Source organism: Rhea pennata, chromosome 2, assembly GCF_028389875.1.
Source record: "Rhea pennata isolate bPtePen1 chromosome 2, bPtePen1.pri, whole genome shotgun sequence".
Taxonomy (NCBI): Eukaryota; Metazoa; Chordata; class Aves; order Rheiformes; family Rheidae; genus Rhea; species Rhea pennata.
Window position 1 is genome coordinate 37,070,074 of NC_084664.1, and position 13,782 is coordinate 37,083,855.

General features: G+C 36.4%; 1 protein-coding gene across 1 annotated transcript in view; it reads left to right on the forward strand.

Annotated features, from left to right (window-relative positions):
• SNX10 (sorting nexin 10) overlaps positions 1 to 13,443 on the forward strand; it is a 40,941-nt gene extending 27,498 nt beyond the window's left edge. The window contains exons 5-8 of the mRNA XM_062567813.1: positions 1,677 to 1,777; positions 2,448 to 2,546; positions 10,714 to 10,929; positions 11,361 to 13,443. Coding sequence (XP_062423797.1) covers positions 1,677 to 1,777; positions 2,448 to 2,546; positions 10,714 to 10,929; positions 11,361 to 11,439 — 495 coding nt within the window. The 3' untranslated portion in view covers positions 11,440 to 13,443. The remainder of the gene's footprint in view (positions 1 to 1,676; positions 1,778 to 2,447; positions 2,547 to 10,713; positions 10,930 to 11,360) is intronic.
• The last annotated feature ends 339 nt before the right edge of the window (positions 13,444 to 13,782 follow it).

A 13,782-nucleotide genomic window follows, 5' to 3' on the forward strand; every position in this document is an offset into this window, starting at 1 on the left:
TCATGTGAAAAAGACTTTCTTTTCAAGTAAGAGTCTGGTAATTTGTATCTTAAACTCTCCCCAGTTCTTATATTTGTCAAGTTACTTGGTTTCTGTGACGTGGTTGTTTTCAGCATACCTTGATATTCATACTATGCTAGCTCAGTGGTACTTGGATATGTCAAGTAAGTACAGCTGTGTTTGCAGTTGTAGCCTACCATATGGTTATGGAAACGCTCTTAGAATTACAGTTCTCCCATGTCTTAAATCTGTCCTATATGTCATTTTGTTTTGTTGGTTATTCTTCTTTCGTGGATGATATTTGGAAAGAATTATCCTAATTTCCTAAATCTAGGTCCAGGAATTTTAATTGCAATGTAAGTAAAGTTTTGTGAAGTTTATCAGCTATCAGGCGAAGAATTTGAGAGCCTAAAGTTACATGACTAATGTTTGGCACAAAACTGAAAGCATTTCCTTCCTGTGTGGGAGAGTGAAGCATTCAGTATACTGAGAGCATACAGTCAAATGATTGCTTTTTAAATGTATATGCTGACAATTCTTGTGTCTTACATAGCAAACAGAGCTGTGAAACATTTACATTTGCAATGTGGTTTAAGTACTGTTTCAAAAGCAATTATGTTTTTGACTTCTAGTAATAGAAATTCTGTAGATTTGAATGGGGGTTATATTATAGTTTCATAGGTAGTGGTGTTTCTGAAATGGAAGTATGTTACTGGTTTCCTCAGCAACAGCCAAGCTGGGGCGATGTCATTTAGACAGAGTGGTATGATTTGGCAATGGGCATCTCTGAAGCTGATAAGCATCTCTGAAGCTCCCTACCAGGAGTCCACAAAGGCTTTCAGAGACCACATTGATAGGTACATACTAAGTGGATTCGAAATCTTGGGTTTTCCAGGTTCTTGAACCAGCTGGATTCTTCTTTTGCCCAGCTCATACATAGCATTCGCTTTCTTAAGCTATGAGACAGCCCAGATACCAGTCTCTTCTAGAAAGCTGGCATCTTTGGGTCCTGTACAGTCCTCATGGGGGAGAACTCTATTAGAGCTACAGGTGCTGGCAGGCTATTAAGGGTGCCTTAAAATGTAGACTCCACTTACAGTGGAGTTCTGTCTGGCAGGCAGAGTTTCACTTAAATGTATGCTGCACAAAAAAATGGGCAAAATCATTTAATTTCCATGAATTATTTCTTTTGATGAATTGGCATTTTCTTATGGAGTAATACTGTTCTTTGGGAAAATGCCCAAATACTGCTAATTGTGGGGAGCATTCACATTAGTTTATTTGATTTAACTAGGACTGCAGACTAGAAGAACTCTATGTAGAGTTAAGTGTTTGGAGGATCATAACTAGAATAATTAAACCTTCCCCTCCCCCTTGCAAAGATTGGTGTTTTCCACTGAAACTTTTATTTTTCTGAGATTTTTTTCCCTCAGATACAAAACTTTATTTTGATCTCTTGCTTGAAAAAAGAAAAAAAAACATTCTCTGAGAACTGATGCCAGTTTTGTCTGAGAGAAAGCACAGTCCTTCAGCTAAACTGCATCCATGTCAAGCTTTCTGTTGGTGTCTCAGGCATTGGCATCTTGTTTTTGTTTATGGCTTTTTCTTTTTGATATCATACTTGCACTTTAGTTTAAAATGGTTTACAAGGTAAAATGTTTTTTGTTTCCCAACAGACAAACAGTATGTGTTTTACAAGGAAAACATCCTGTGTTAGGCGACGCTTTCGAGAGTTTGTTTGGCTCCGACAGAGACTTCAGAGCAATGCTGTGCTAATGTGAGCAACTTATAAGTTTCATTTATTCCATTAAATACCTGTTTTTAATAATCTGTAAGTAACACCTGGTGGGAGAGGGTTGTTTTTTCTTAATCTTGGGAATTCAGAGCTGGAAAGTGTCTGTATTTTCTACTAGTACAATTTTGTTCTGTACCACACGTTTCCAGCTGCTTTACTTGGTCTAAACCCAAAAGGATGTATTTTATATTCATGTTGTTTGGTGATCCCAGTCTAATAACCTGTAATATACTTGATCTGTATTTCCTTTTATTGGGTATAGGTAACAGGAATAGCAGTCTGTCCAAGGTAAATTATTAGGCCATATTGAGCAGAGGCTGTCCTGCTCAAGCTGGCTAGTAACAGCAGTGTAGATATTTCTGGTCTATGTAGTTTTAGGATGTGCTTAGGTTCTGCAGACATGAGAACAGCAAAAGAGATACAGATAGGCATGCCCGCTTAACAGCTGGACCAGAAAATTCTCTTTCTTTCCTTCAAAGTGTGTCAGAAGCACAGCAGTTGCTCCACCTTGTTCTCTCAAATTTGATTTAATTATCTTTTGGAATGTAACTTGTGAATCCCAAATGCTTGAGGTTGGCTTTAGCTTGCGGTATTTTTCTCTGTTGTTTCAGATTAGGTTTTAACTATATATTTGTTTATTTGTTTATAAAAGACAGTTACCAGAACTCCCATCTAAAACTCCCTTTTTTAATGCGAACAATCCTCATCACGTGGACCATCGTCGGCAGGGTCTTCAAGAATTCCTTGAAAAGTAAGTATCCCTTATCTTGAGATGCTGACTTTTTTATGTCAGTTTTCTAGTTTAACATAGCTCATCCCTGGTATGTGAGAGCCATCTTGTGGTCATCTTCACATGTTACACATTTGGTTTTATTTTTGTTTTATTTGCACAAAGTCATATTTCATATATGTAATTTCAGCTTCATTGGTGTAAGAAAACTCCAACTCTTCCATTGCATTTTGTTGCATTGATTAAAAAGAATAGTTTGGGGTTTACGTTGCTTCATGTTTGTATTGAGATTGAAAGTTCTTTCATGGTAATATCTTGCTTCCAGCTTTCAAGAATTATGCTTACACAAATAAATAAGACTTCTCTCCTTCTTGATAGTAATAGGAATTCAGTGTCCAGGTCTCTCTAATAAACTCTGTTGTCTAAAACATTGGGAGCTTGGGAAAATTGTGCAGGGAGATTTTCTAACACAAATATTTCCTGTGATGCCAGTTACTCTGTTTACCATACCCACTAACATAAACAAGCGCTGGCAGCTGTGATCACTTTTACTACAGCTGCAACTTGTATAAAATCATTCCTCTATGCTGTTATGTAAAGGGTTAGTGTAAACTGTAATAAATGAACAGTGAAATCTTAGCTAGACTGACTTGACTTACAAGAGAGTACTGTATTAGTTACAGTATTGCATCGTTCAGTCGCACTGCTGTAACCATTTTACTGCCTGCCATGGTAGCAAGCCTACTGGTGTAGTTCTGTGCTTTCCCTGCCATTTTCTTTATATTCTGCAAATGCTGTTATGAGTGCAGCTGTGTTCACAGTTGCTATGGTAGGAATTATGCATAAGTAAGTTTGCAAGCTGTCTTTAGGCACTCTTTGGGTTAAAGGCATGATAAGACACAGAGTAAAGACACTAATCTTTCAATATCAATGTTTTCATGAATCAGAGTTGCATAGACAAAGGAAGAAGGCAGAGTAGGCTTTGAGGCTCATGGTGAGTGGACCCACTTTTTTTCTAGTCAGTATGTTATGATTATAGGCTTCCCTAACAGACAAGAACGAATTGGTCCTGGGAATATATTTACTAACAGTAGGCTTAACAGCTGAAAGCAAGGAGAGTTAACCATTGCAGGAGCTGGAGGAATAGTATTTCCATGTACACTTATACTTAGAATCTGTGGGCAGAAGTACAGTCAGTGAATACTGTCTGGGGACATGGGAGAGAGGAAAGTGTCTGATCATATCAGCAGTCAGACAGTGTGTGGTAGTTCAGGTCCATGTGTCTGAGCAGTTCTAGCTCAGCTGTGCTGTCACATGGAGTAGCACATTTTAAAATGAGTGTGATTTTTGAAAATGGGGAAGAGACCAATCTGGTAACAGCACATAATATTCCAAGATCAAAAATACTTACAACCACTATTTCTGCCTCAAAAAGGCAAAACACAGTGACATAGTCTCTTAAAACAGTTCTTCTCTTTCCAGTTTTGTGGATGCATGGATTTAAATGGGTACTGACAGGAGAAAATGACAGCAGGTTGAGCATTTTACCTTGCTGCCCATCCAAGAGTGGGTGAAGAGGCATTTCTGTTGTAAAGTAGTGACTTAAATTTTTCAGCTTAGGTGCTGTTTAGAAAGGTGGTGGCCTTCTCTCAGCCCTGAGGAAGGAAGGTTGGAAGGAATTTTCAGAGATACGATTGTGTTGTGATGAATTGGCTTGGCAATTACATGCTGTACCATTGCCCTTTGCTGGCTGGCATGCCGGATGTGCTACTATTTATAGAAGGGATCTTTTTATTGGTTGAACTAGACTGCCATGATATCTTCCACCTTTTTTTAAAAAAAGTCAACCAAAGGTTGTGATTTCTTTTAGTGAAATTGCATTTGTGTAACTCATTGGCAAGTGCAGTGTCTTTAACTCCAGTATGTGATCAGTGCTGATTTTGCATGTACTCCAGCTGATGCACAGTTTATGTGAGTCTATTTGAATTCTGCTGCCTTATATTTTATAGACTTGACATGACTGAACTACTGGGTCTGGATGCTACAGATTCCCTAGCGTGGCAGTGCTGGGGGGAGCAGCACCTCCCTGGTATACTAGAAAGGGGGTGAGAAAGGAATCAGAAAGTAGTTGCATAGGGTATCTAGCCCAGAACTGCAAAACTGAGTGCTCCATTAGCCCAGCAATGACAGTGGTTGTCACTAAGAGGCCCACAGTCCCTTCTGGTGTTCCCTTATGATTCCCTTACGACGGTGAGGAGAAATGTGATTCAAACCTATGAACCTCCCTCTGACAGGTGTATATAGGTAAGATTTTCAGATGTTTTACAGGCGATACAGGAACCTATGCTCCAGTCTGCATTCAGTACCTTATGAGATTGTCAAGATCAGACCATATCTGAAAATGAAACGTAGGTCTTTAACCATTTCTGTTTCTTCCCTTCATCCTTTGCTCTGTGGAAGGAGGTTACTGCAGCCTCTCCTGGGACAGTAGCCCCCAGACAGAGAAGTAAGGATTGAGCTGCTGGAAGCAAAGTGGAGAGGGCTCTCAGGTATCCAGTTACTGTCTCATCCTGAGAGTACCTCTGTACCACCTGTATGTGGATTGCTGTAGAGCTCTCTTGTAGAGTTGTCTTCACACATCGCTCCAGAATTAGCATGGGGTCTGTGCAGCCTCTTTATGCTGAACACGGTAGGGTGAGAATTTGGTCCACAGCAGGAACCTAAAGCAAAGCATCAGAATTTGCTGGAATCTGGAAATGGGTTTTCCATTCTGTTTGTCTTTACCATACAAATTCAGGGTGAGAACTGCTCATCTTACAGGTTATTATCACTCTGAATGATGAAGAGCTGTAAAGCTCACTTCTTGTCTGGGCATAATTTAATATTTCAAAAGCCCATTTGCATTAACGGAAGTCAGCTAGCCCATTTTCAGTTATGAATTACTTTATAAAAATAAGGAAAACGATGCATTTTTCTTGGTAAGTATCCTAATACTTTTGAGGATGTGTTTAAATTCACAGGAAAAGCTTATTTTTAAATGTAAGGTCAAAATCAAAACATGAACTTTAATATTAGGTTCTGTAAGAGCCTCTTTGCTTTCACCCTTTTTTTTTCTGCACAGATTTAACTGGGATTTAGACTACCTTTATATAAGATCATTCATGTTTGCTTATCAGAACACAAATTAACAAAACTGTTTTAAATGCTAGTTGTATTCACTCCTGCTGATATTTTGCTTTCATTAAATACAGTTGGGTTCTAACAAATTGTTTGGCTCAAGAAAAAAGATCTGGGCCAATTATACTGCAGTTTATGATGTGGTAGAAGAGCTGGTAGGAGTTTGGAAAAATGCACTGCTAAAATCCACAGAGAACAAAGTGCTTGCCCCGTCTTTCTGCTCTGGATGTAATGCTTTGTGCTCGCTCGGTGCCGGTGCAAAACCATTCACAGTTCTAGCTGATCACTGCCCAAGGCAGGACTGTTCTTAAAAGGTAGCTTTGGTTTTGCCTTCCTTCTCAGACTGGTTTACCTTCCAGATTACAATCCCACAAGCACAAGCTGGGGTAGGGTTAGAGGATTCCCCTGGAGATACGTTGTTCTCCAGTAAGGATGGGAGAAGTGGGAGAGCGGCTGCTCGGGTGCTTTTGGCAGCACAGAATGGACAAGGGCACTGGCAGCCCTCGGCCAGGTGGGATTTCCTCAGTGAAATGTGGCGCTCTCCCCGCTCGAGCTATTTTGAGTAAAACTTGGAAAATATTTCAGATCTGGTGACTTCCACTGGAGTGTGTAATAATACTTATCAGGCAGTTTAGTTACTAATTCTTTTCTTTAAAATGTATTTGTTGTCAAATTCTGAACAGTTGTTTAACAGTCGCTTGCTGTCGGTAACATTTCCTCCGTTTAAAAACAGGATGAGGAAACACAGTAGGCCTTTTCGAAGGAGGCAGTGGAGCTTTGTTTGCTGTGGGCTGTGTAAGTCCCCGCTCGCCGTGAGAGGCTGAGCGGATGCTCAATAGAGGGCACCACAGTACAGGCTGTGATCTGTTGTCTCTCGAGCTTTATTATTATTATTTTTTTCCCTCCCTCATATGATATGATGTAAATGGGAAATTTGTTGAAAACAAAATCGGAGTGTTAACCTTCCACGCACACACAAGTGTGCATCTGTCATTGTATTAGGTTACAGTAGATACAGGAAATCTTTAGTTAGGATTAAGTTGTACTGTTCAGCCATATGTTGTTCTCCTCCAGCAGAACAGTGTATAATATACCTAATAAAATCATGTTGAAGAAAGCCAGATTTTGGAGCTTGTCCAAATAAGACGAAACACATGTTTTGTCTTTTGTAAGTGCTTTTGCTGTAACATAAGGAAGGAGAAATACTTGCCAACTAGTATTCAGCATTTTCTCAAAAAATGACGTTACTACTTTTAGATGTCAACTGACACTTTCTGTCCTCCTTCTTTAAAAGTCTAGAGATCATGAGCATTTACTGAAAGCTTACAAACAAAGATTCACGTGGCCACAAATAAAAAATGATTTTATTATCTCTAATTCAAATGTAGAGCCTTATCCTGCAGCCCCCTTAATCACATAAGTAGTCATTATGCATGTGAGCAATCTGGCTGAGAGGAGTGAGATCTCTGACAAGTAATGACTACTGATGTGATAAAGACTTGCAGGATTTAGCCTTTCATTCTTATTCTGGGCATGCATAGAAAGTCTGTTCTCTTAAATATGTCCAGTCAGTTTACAGGAATTAGCACTGTGAGCCATGACTCTTACATTAGCACAAGTGCAGTGAGAACTGATTTACATCACTGTAACTGCAGCTTTGCATTGACACTCACTGTAATAAAACTGTTTGTGAAACGTTGTGGATGCTACTGGTTGAATTCAAACTGCATATACAACTAGCCTGTGCTAAAACATCCTGATATTAATAATATTGCATACCACTTTCCCTCCTACTTTTTTTCATTTGTATGTTGTGTTTTGTACTTTTGATTTTAAGGTCCTTGGAGCCAAAACAGTTATTTTCTAGTTGTACAACACCTCACACAATGAATCCCCAAAACAGTGAAGGCCCTTGAGGGCAACTACTGTGCTAGTAACATCTGGTGGCAAATCATAGATGCATGGTTATTTCCTTGAAACAGGAATATTCTGAACAGCAAAACATAAGGCTTATGGGTAGCACAAATTTATTTTTCACTTTGCTTTCTAATTGCATTCTTCAAGCATTCAATCTGACCTGTTGGTTCACATAGGAGGGAAAAGGCAAAAGTTATCCTTTAATTAGAAGGAAGAAGAGATGTTTCAGGGGCATGACTGGGTGAAAGGTAGTCGGATTTGCTTTTGAGATCACTTTAACTGGTTTGTAAAATGCTTTGTGTGCTTGTTTTTTTTCCCCCTTATGGATGTACATACGCAATTAATGTAACGAGAATCTTTCTGTTTCTTCCCCTTGGTTTCTCTTCGTTCATTCACCTCCAGATGGCACTATTAAGCAGAACAGAAAATTACTGTGAAATAATGAGTCCAATGTAAAGTAAAATTGGAAATTGAATTATAGCTGCAGAAAAAGGACAGTAGCCTTGAGGTCCTGATCAGCCTGTACTCTTATCACTTTTGTTTGCTGTTCCATGTGTTAGGTTACTGGCAAGTTAATAACAGTGCTTCAGCAGTTCAAGGTTTAGTAGAATTGTACTGGACATGAAATAAAGCTAAAATGAATTTGTGTCCAATATCATTGACATTAATGCTCATTACTTCTCTGGTGTAATGCCTCAAACCATCTAAAATCAATTTTAAAGATTACCCATTATTTTATAAAGAAAATAAAATACATTTCAAACAGCAACAAAGCTGTAAGTATAGTATAATCTTATGAACAGTTAGTTACTTGTGTTTTTGCTGGCTGGCAGGAAACTTTTGAAGGTACAGTACAAGAAAATCTACCATGAAGCTAAATACCATAGGCAGAATTTAATGTCTTGACTTCTACTGTGTTACTTTGTATTAGACACAAATGTTAGAATTGCAGAAATATGCATCCTTTCATTATGTTGTTAAAAAGCCTGAGAAAACTAGTAACTCCAGTTACTCTAGAGTAAACTCTAGTATGTTTTTTTTTTTTTTTTTTCCTCTTTTAAGAGGAGGAAGAGAGGGAGGGGAGAATCTACTCCCACAACTGCTTAAACTATAAACATGAATTTATTGTGTGGAACGGTGTTTTTTTCTTCTACTTCTTGTCATGATGTTTGTCCTATTTGGGAGTTTATATTTATCAAAAGTCAAGGCTGAAATCTTCTTTCAGTGACCAGTGAATGATGGCTTTTCAGACTGTATTCATGAAGCTATTGCTGTTAAGGTGTGTAGACTTGTAAATTCTGTGTTTTGAATCATTAATACACAACATTTTCTGTTTTCCCTTAGGATACCAAGATATTTTTCAGTGTACTGTGTATTAATACACTGTTTCCATTGACTTTACCAATGTATACTGTATTTGCTATGTTTATTTTTTAAAAAAAATTGTGAGAATTTATTTCAGAGTAAAAGAACTTTATCTAAGTACGACAGAGTGTTTATCTTGAATCGTAGTGGAATCTGGTCTTTTTTAGACTGAATTTCATACACACTTGGTAGATCGTTAGGGCTACTGCAGGTATTTCCTCACTGCAAGATGTCAACATGTGAATTATTTGGTTGTGAATGTGTATTTACCTGTGCAAATGAAATGTGCATATATATACAAATATCCTACGTTTTCAGTTAGATATATCTTATTATTTATTTTGATTTGACAGAATTTTATAGGCTTAGATAAAGCCAGAAATCTTTTAGTATATTAATTGTTATTGTAATGTTGGCCACTTTACAGGATAGTTTTCAGAGCATATTTATATTTTTAAAATGTTACAGTCGAAGCACATCATTAATCTTGTTTGATAGGAGGAACTAATCCATTATACATTTCTTTTAATCAGAGTACTTAATATAATGCACTATTTCTTTTTGCTTTTACCAGTTCTTACATTAGTGTCCTCTCTTGCATCCTATTGCACGGCAATGACTTTTTTTGGCAAATATAGTGACCTAAAAGATTAGAAATAGGTAAATATTGACTCTTGCTGGTTTTGATTTGTAATAATAATTTGGTTTGTAGTTTTGGTTAGTAATTTTCTATGGAGCGCTATTTGGTGTGGCTATATAGGCTTTTATGTTGCAAAGACTAACAGATTACTTCACTTGTGAATAAAATTACATGTATGCATAAACATAGAGTCTCCTGTTAATCACACTAGGATACATGTATTAAAGTATTCCTTCTTTAGATAAATCATGCAGCAGAGATGTATTCTTTCAAAATAGTGCTGATGATCCTCAGTTCTCAGGCCACATAAAAGTATCTCTACAACTTTTTGTATTTCTGGAATGTATTTTACTTTGTACTTCCACTCTATGTAAGCAAATACTCAATGCTAAATGTATCTGAAGGCTTAGAGAGATGAAAATGGAGTTTTTTTAAAAAAAATAGAATGAAAAATATTATTTGAGATTCCCTGAAAATGACTTAAAGTATATTTAGATCAATGTTCAGTATTGGCATTTTCACCCTTCCTTAAAGGTATGTGTTATTTGTTAAAGTATAAATGAATTTTGGCTTATGTGTACAAATACTCTGTTGTTTACAAGTATTTCAGATTCTGGGCATTTTATGTTTCTAAAGTCCTCTGTCACTGTATGCACTTCTTTCCTCCACCAAAGAGACTGGCGACTTCTCATTTTTAGAAAAGCTTTGTTATTTTAAAAAAATATATAGGCAGTTCTGAAACGGAGACTGAATTTCTGTAAGAGTATATGCTACCAACAGCCTAAAAGTCATTAATTAATCCATGTGGTAATAACAGATGGTTAAATGGAAGAAATGTCCTTGAAGTTATTCTTATAACAGATGTGCTTAACTATTAGCTTCATGTTTTTACTCACCTAAAATTCCAAATAATGTAATAAGAAAGTAACACACACCTAATCATTTTAATATGTTCATTACCTCTGTAACTGATTTAGGATTCTTATAAACACTTAAAAGCAGAACATCATTTAGAATTTGTTCTGGTAAAACACTTTAGAATATGCGTATCTATATAAATATATTTGACTTTTCTTTTTCTTTTTACAGGATTCTACAAAATGCATTATTGCTTTCAGACAGTAGGCTTCACCTCTTCTTACAGACTCAGCTAAGTCCTGAAGATATGGAGGCTTGTGTATCTGGACAGACCAAATATTCTGTTGCTGATGCAATTCATAAGTTTGCCTCTTTGAACAGACGTTTTCCTATAGAAGATGAAGAGAGAAAAAAAGAAAAAAACAATGCAGACTCAGATTCAGAGAGGTGATTTCTGTATTTCCTTACTTTCTGAGATTATATATACATACATATACACACGCATGCTTCACTTTTTTGTTGATGTAATACTAAGATAATGAAAAAATTAATTGACTGAGATTTTATTGAGCTGTGACAGCTCATCATAGAAGTCTTCACACACACCTCCACACTGAATTAATGAATGCAGTAGAAATTCAATTATCTGCATTCTGATTATGTGAATTTCATTTAGTCAGACTTGAATTATTCGCGTTTAAATTATCTTGCTAAAAAAATATCCAACTGCACTCCAAATGGCTAATTAAAAGTCCAAATTTCCTGTCTCTCTTTGTGACTGGAGATAATTAAAGTTCTCCTCTGTTACTCAGGCTTTGAGTGTGTTGTGAAAACCAATTTCCTCCTTTTATTTTTTTTTTCTCTCCCCTTCTCTGCAGTTCATCCTCCGGGCTTGGATGCAGTGATGACAGCATTTCACGTGGATGTAAAGCAAGCTCAGCTTCTGAAGAATCGTGAAAAATCATTTCTGTATTGCTCTCTAAAGGACAGTACAAAGAGGTTTCTGCAATGTTTACTAGTTACATGTACCACGTAAACATGATTTGCTAATAACGTATACCTAAAAGACTCATTGTCAATACAACTATATGTCCCTAAAGAGTTTTTGAAACAGACCTTGATATTATTTCTTTGTTGATTTTATTATGTATATTGATTGAGGCTTACACGTTACCTATTGCATTTAGGTTTTTGCAACTGTTAAAATCCCAGTATTGGGCTAGTTATGCTCTATTGATACATATGGCAGTTAAAATATTTCCCTTAGCGACTGCACATCTTAGATCTGGAAAATCAAGATAACTTAATTCCTCAGCTTAGAAGTTCTTATATCAAATATATTCAAAGCATCAGAGAAGTTTCATCTTTAGAAGTCATTTGACATAGGTGATGAAATTACATACCCCACAAGGTATGTAATTTCAGTTACAAAATACAATTACAATTCAAATTCAAGGTATGTGTTTTCTAAAGTAGCTCAGCAACATCAGCAAAACGACACTTGTACAAACTAAATGCTGCAGACAATTTGAGATATATTTATATCTTCCTCTGGTCTTTCTCTAATGTTTATGGAAAGCTTGGTTTTATCATGCATAAGAACTGAAGGCCAAAATTCTCAAGCATGACTGCTTAGAAGTTAGGAATAATAAAAATGATGTAATTTTGAGGGTTTCTAAAGGGGCTTAGTTCCCAGGGAATTAAGGATAATCGTTCCTAGTGAAAATCCTGGATGAAGTCTATTAAAACCAATGGCTGAATTTTCCATTGAATTCACTAGGGCCAAGATTTCAGCTTACGGATCTAACTTTAGGTACCTGTATTTTAAGATGTCATGACAGTGGTTTTAGTTTAACAGCTTAAATGGAATGTATTTTTCTCTCCAAGAGGATGATAATCACATAGCTACAACATATGCTGTACAAATGTGCACCTCTTAAATGTTTGGGAATAACTGTAACTGCTTATTTCATTGTTCCTGTAGTTAACACATAAGAATATTGACTTTTTCCACAAACAAAAAGCAGGCTTGAACACAACTTTGTAACCAGCAACACTTATTTTGAGCAAGCATCAGTTTTGTTCTTTATTGTTAACAGCAGCTGCATAGTGTCTTGTCCCAGATTCTGTCAATGGAATATGTTTTGCTGTGGTGCTGTATTTATATTTGACATTTAACTACTATTAAAAAGAGCTAGGGGGTCTGATCATCTTAGCAAAGCTCCCATTAACTTCAGAGCTGTAGTTACAGGCCTAAAAATTGGATGTTTTGTTTTAAGAATTCTGTGTCTAGCTTCAAAGAAGGAACATTTAAAATCTGTGAATTAGAGAAACAATAGATTATTAAACGGCCAGCTAATAAAGGTTAGCATGGGCATATGTGGGCATGCTTTTTTCAAGCATCCAGCTGGGAATCTGTGTAATTTTAGAAACATGTTTTAGTAGCCCGAGGATAACATCTCTTAGGTAACTATTTTGAGCCCCTGTTTTCTGTTGATGGTAGCACTTCCATACGGTATCTGTGTATCCTTTTGCTCAGTATTTTTGAATTGCACAAATGTACATTTCACCATCTCAGCCTGTATACAAGGTAGCAGCAAAGCTATTTTAATGTAAAAGTTAAAACATTTATTTAAAGCAGCAAAGTATCTCTAGAAGTAGTGAAAAGATGTTTTTGCCAGGCAGTGTCTGCTTTTTAAGTCTTACGTTACTGGAAAAATTATTGTTTAGCAAATTTGTGTAAAGGATGAGGGAAAATATCAAAATGAACGAAAACTGGGATAATGTCTGACAAAAAGGGAGTGTTTTTATTTAATACAGTATTAGGATAGTAGGGTTTTTTGTTTTGTTTAAAAATGGTGACCTAGACTGTTGAAGCACTTTACAATTCTTGGCCTATTTGCACAGGTTCTCAAGAGTTGCCTAAAAATACATAAATAAAAGGATTGGAGAATCTTTGTAGCTACTTTTTTTTTTTCTTATTCTTTTGTATGTCAGAGTATGTTTTCCAAGTGAAGCTATTTCTGAACTAAATACTTTTTTCTAATGGTTCTATTGTTACTCTGTTATTTTCTTTATCACATTGTTCAGAAATATCAGTACCATTAACAATACTTTCTTTGCATCTTTGATAGAAATTTGTTTAAAATATTTATCTTTGAATGTTATTTGTTTAGCAAGTACTACTAGATTTTTTTCTTATTAAAGAAGAATGAAAAGTATTTTCTGTTCTAGACCTTATTTTGTTATCAACTATGTAAGTGCATATAAATGCTTTATAGCACCTTAGTTGGGGACATT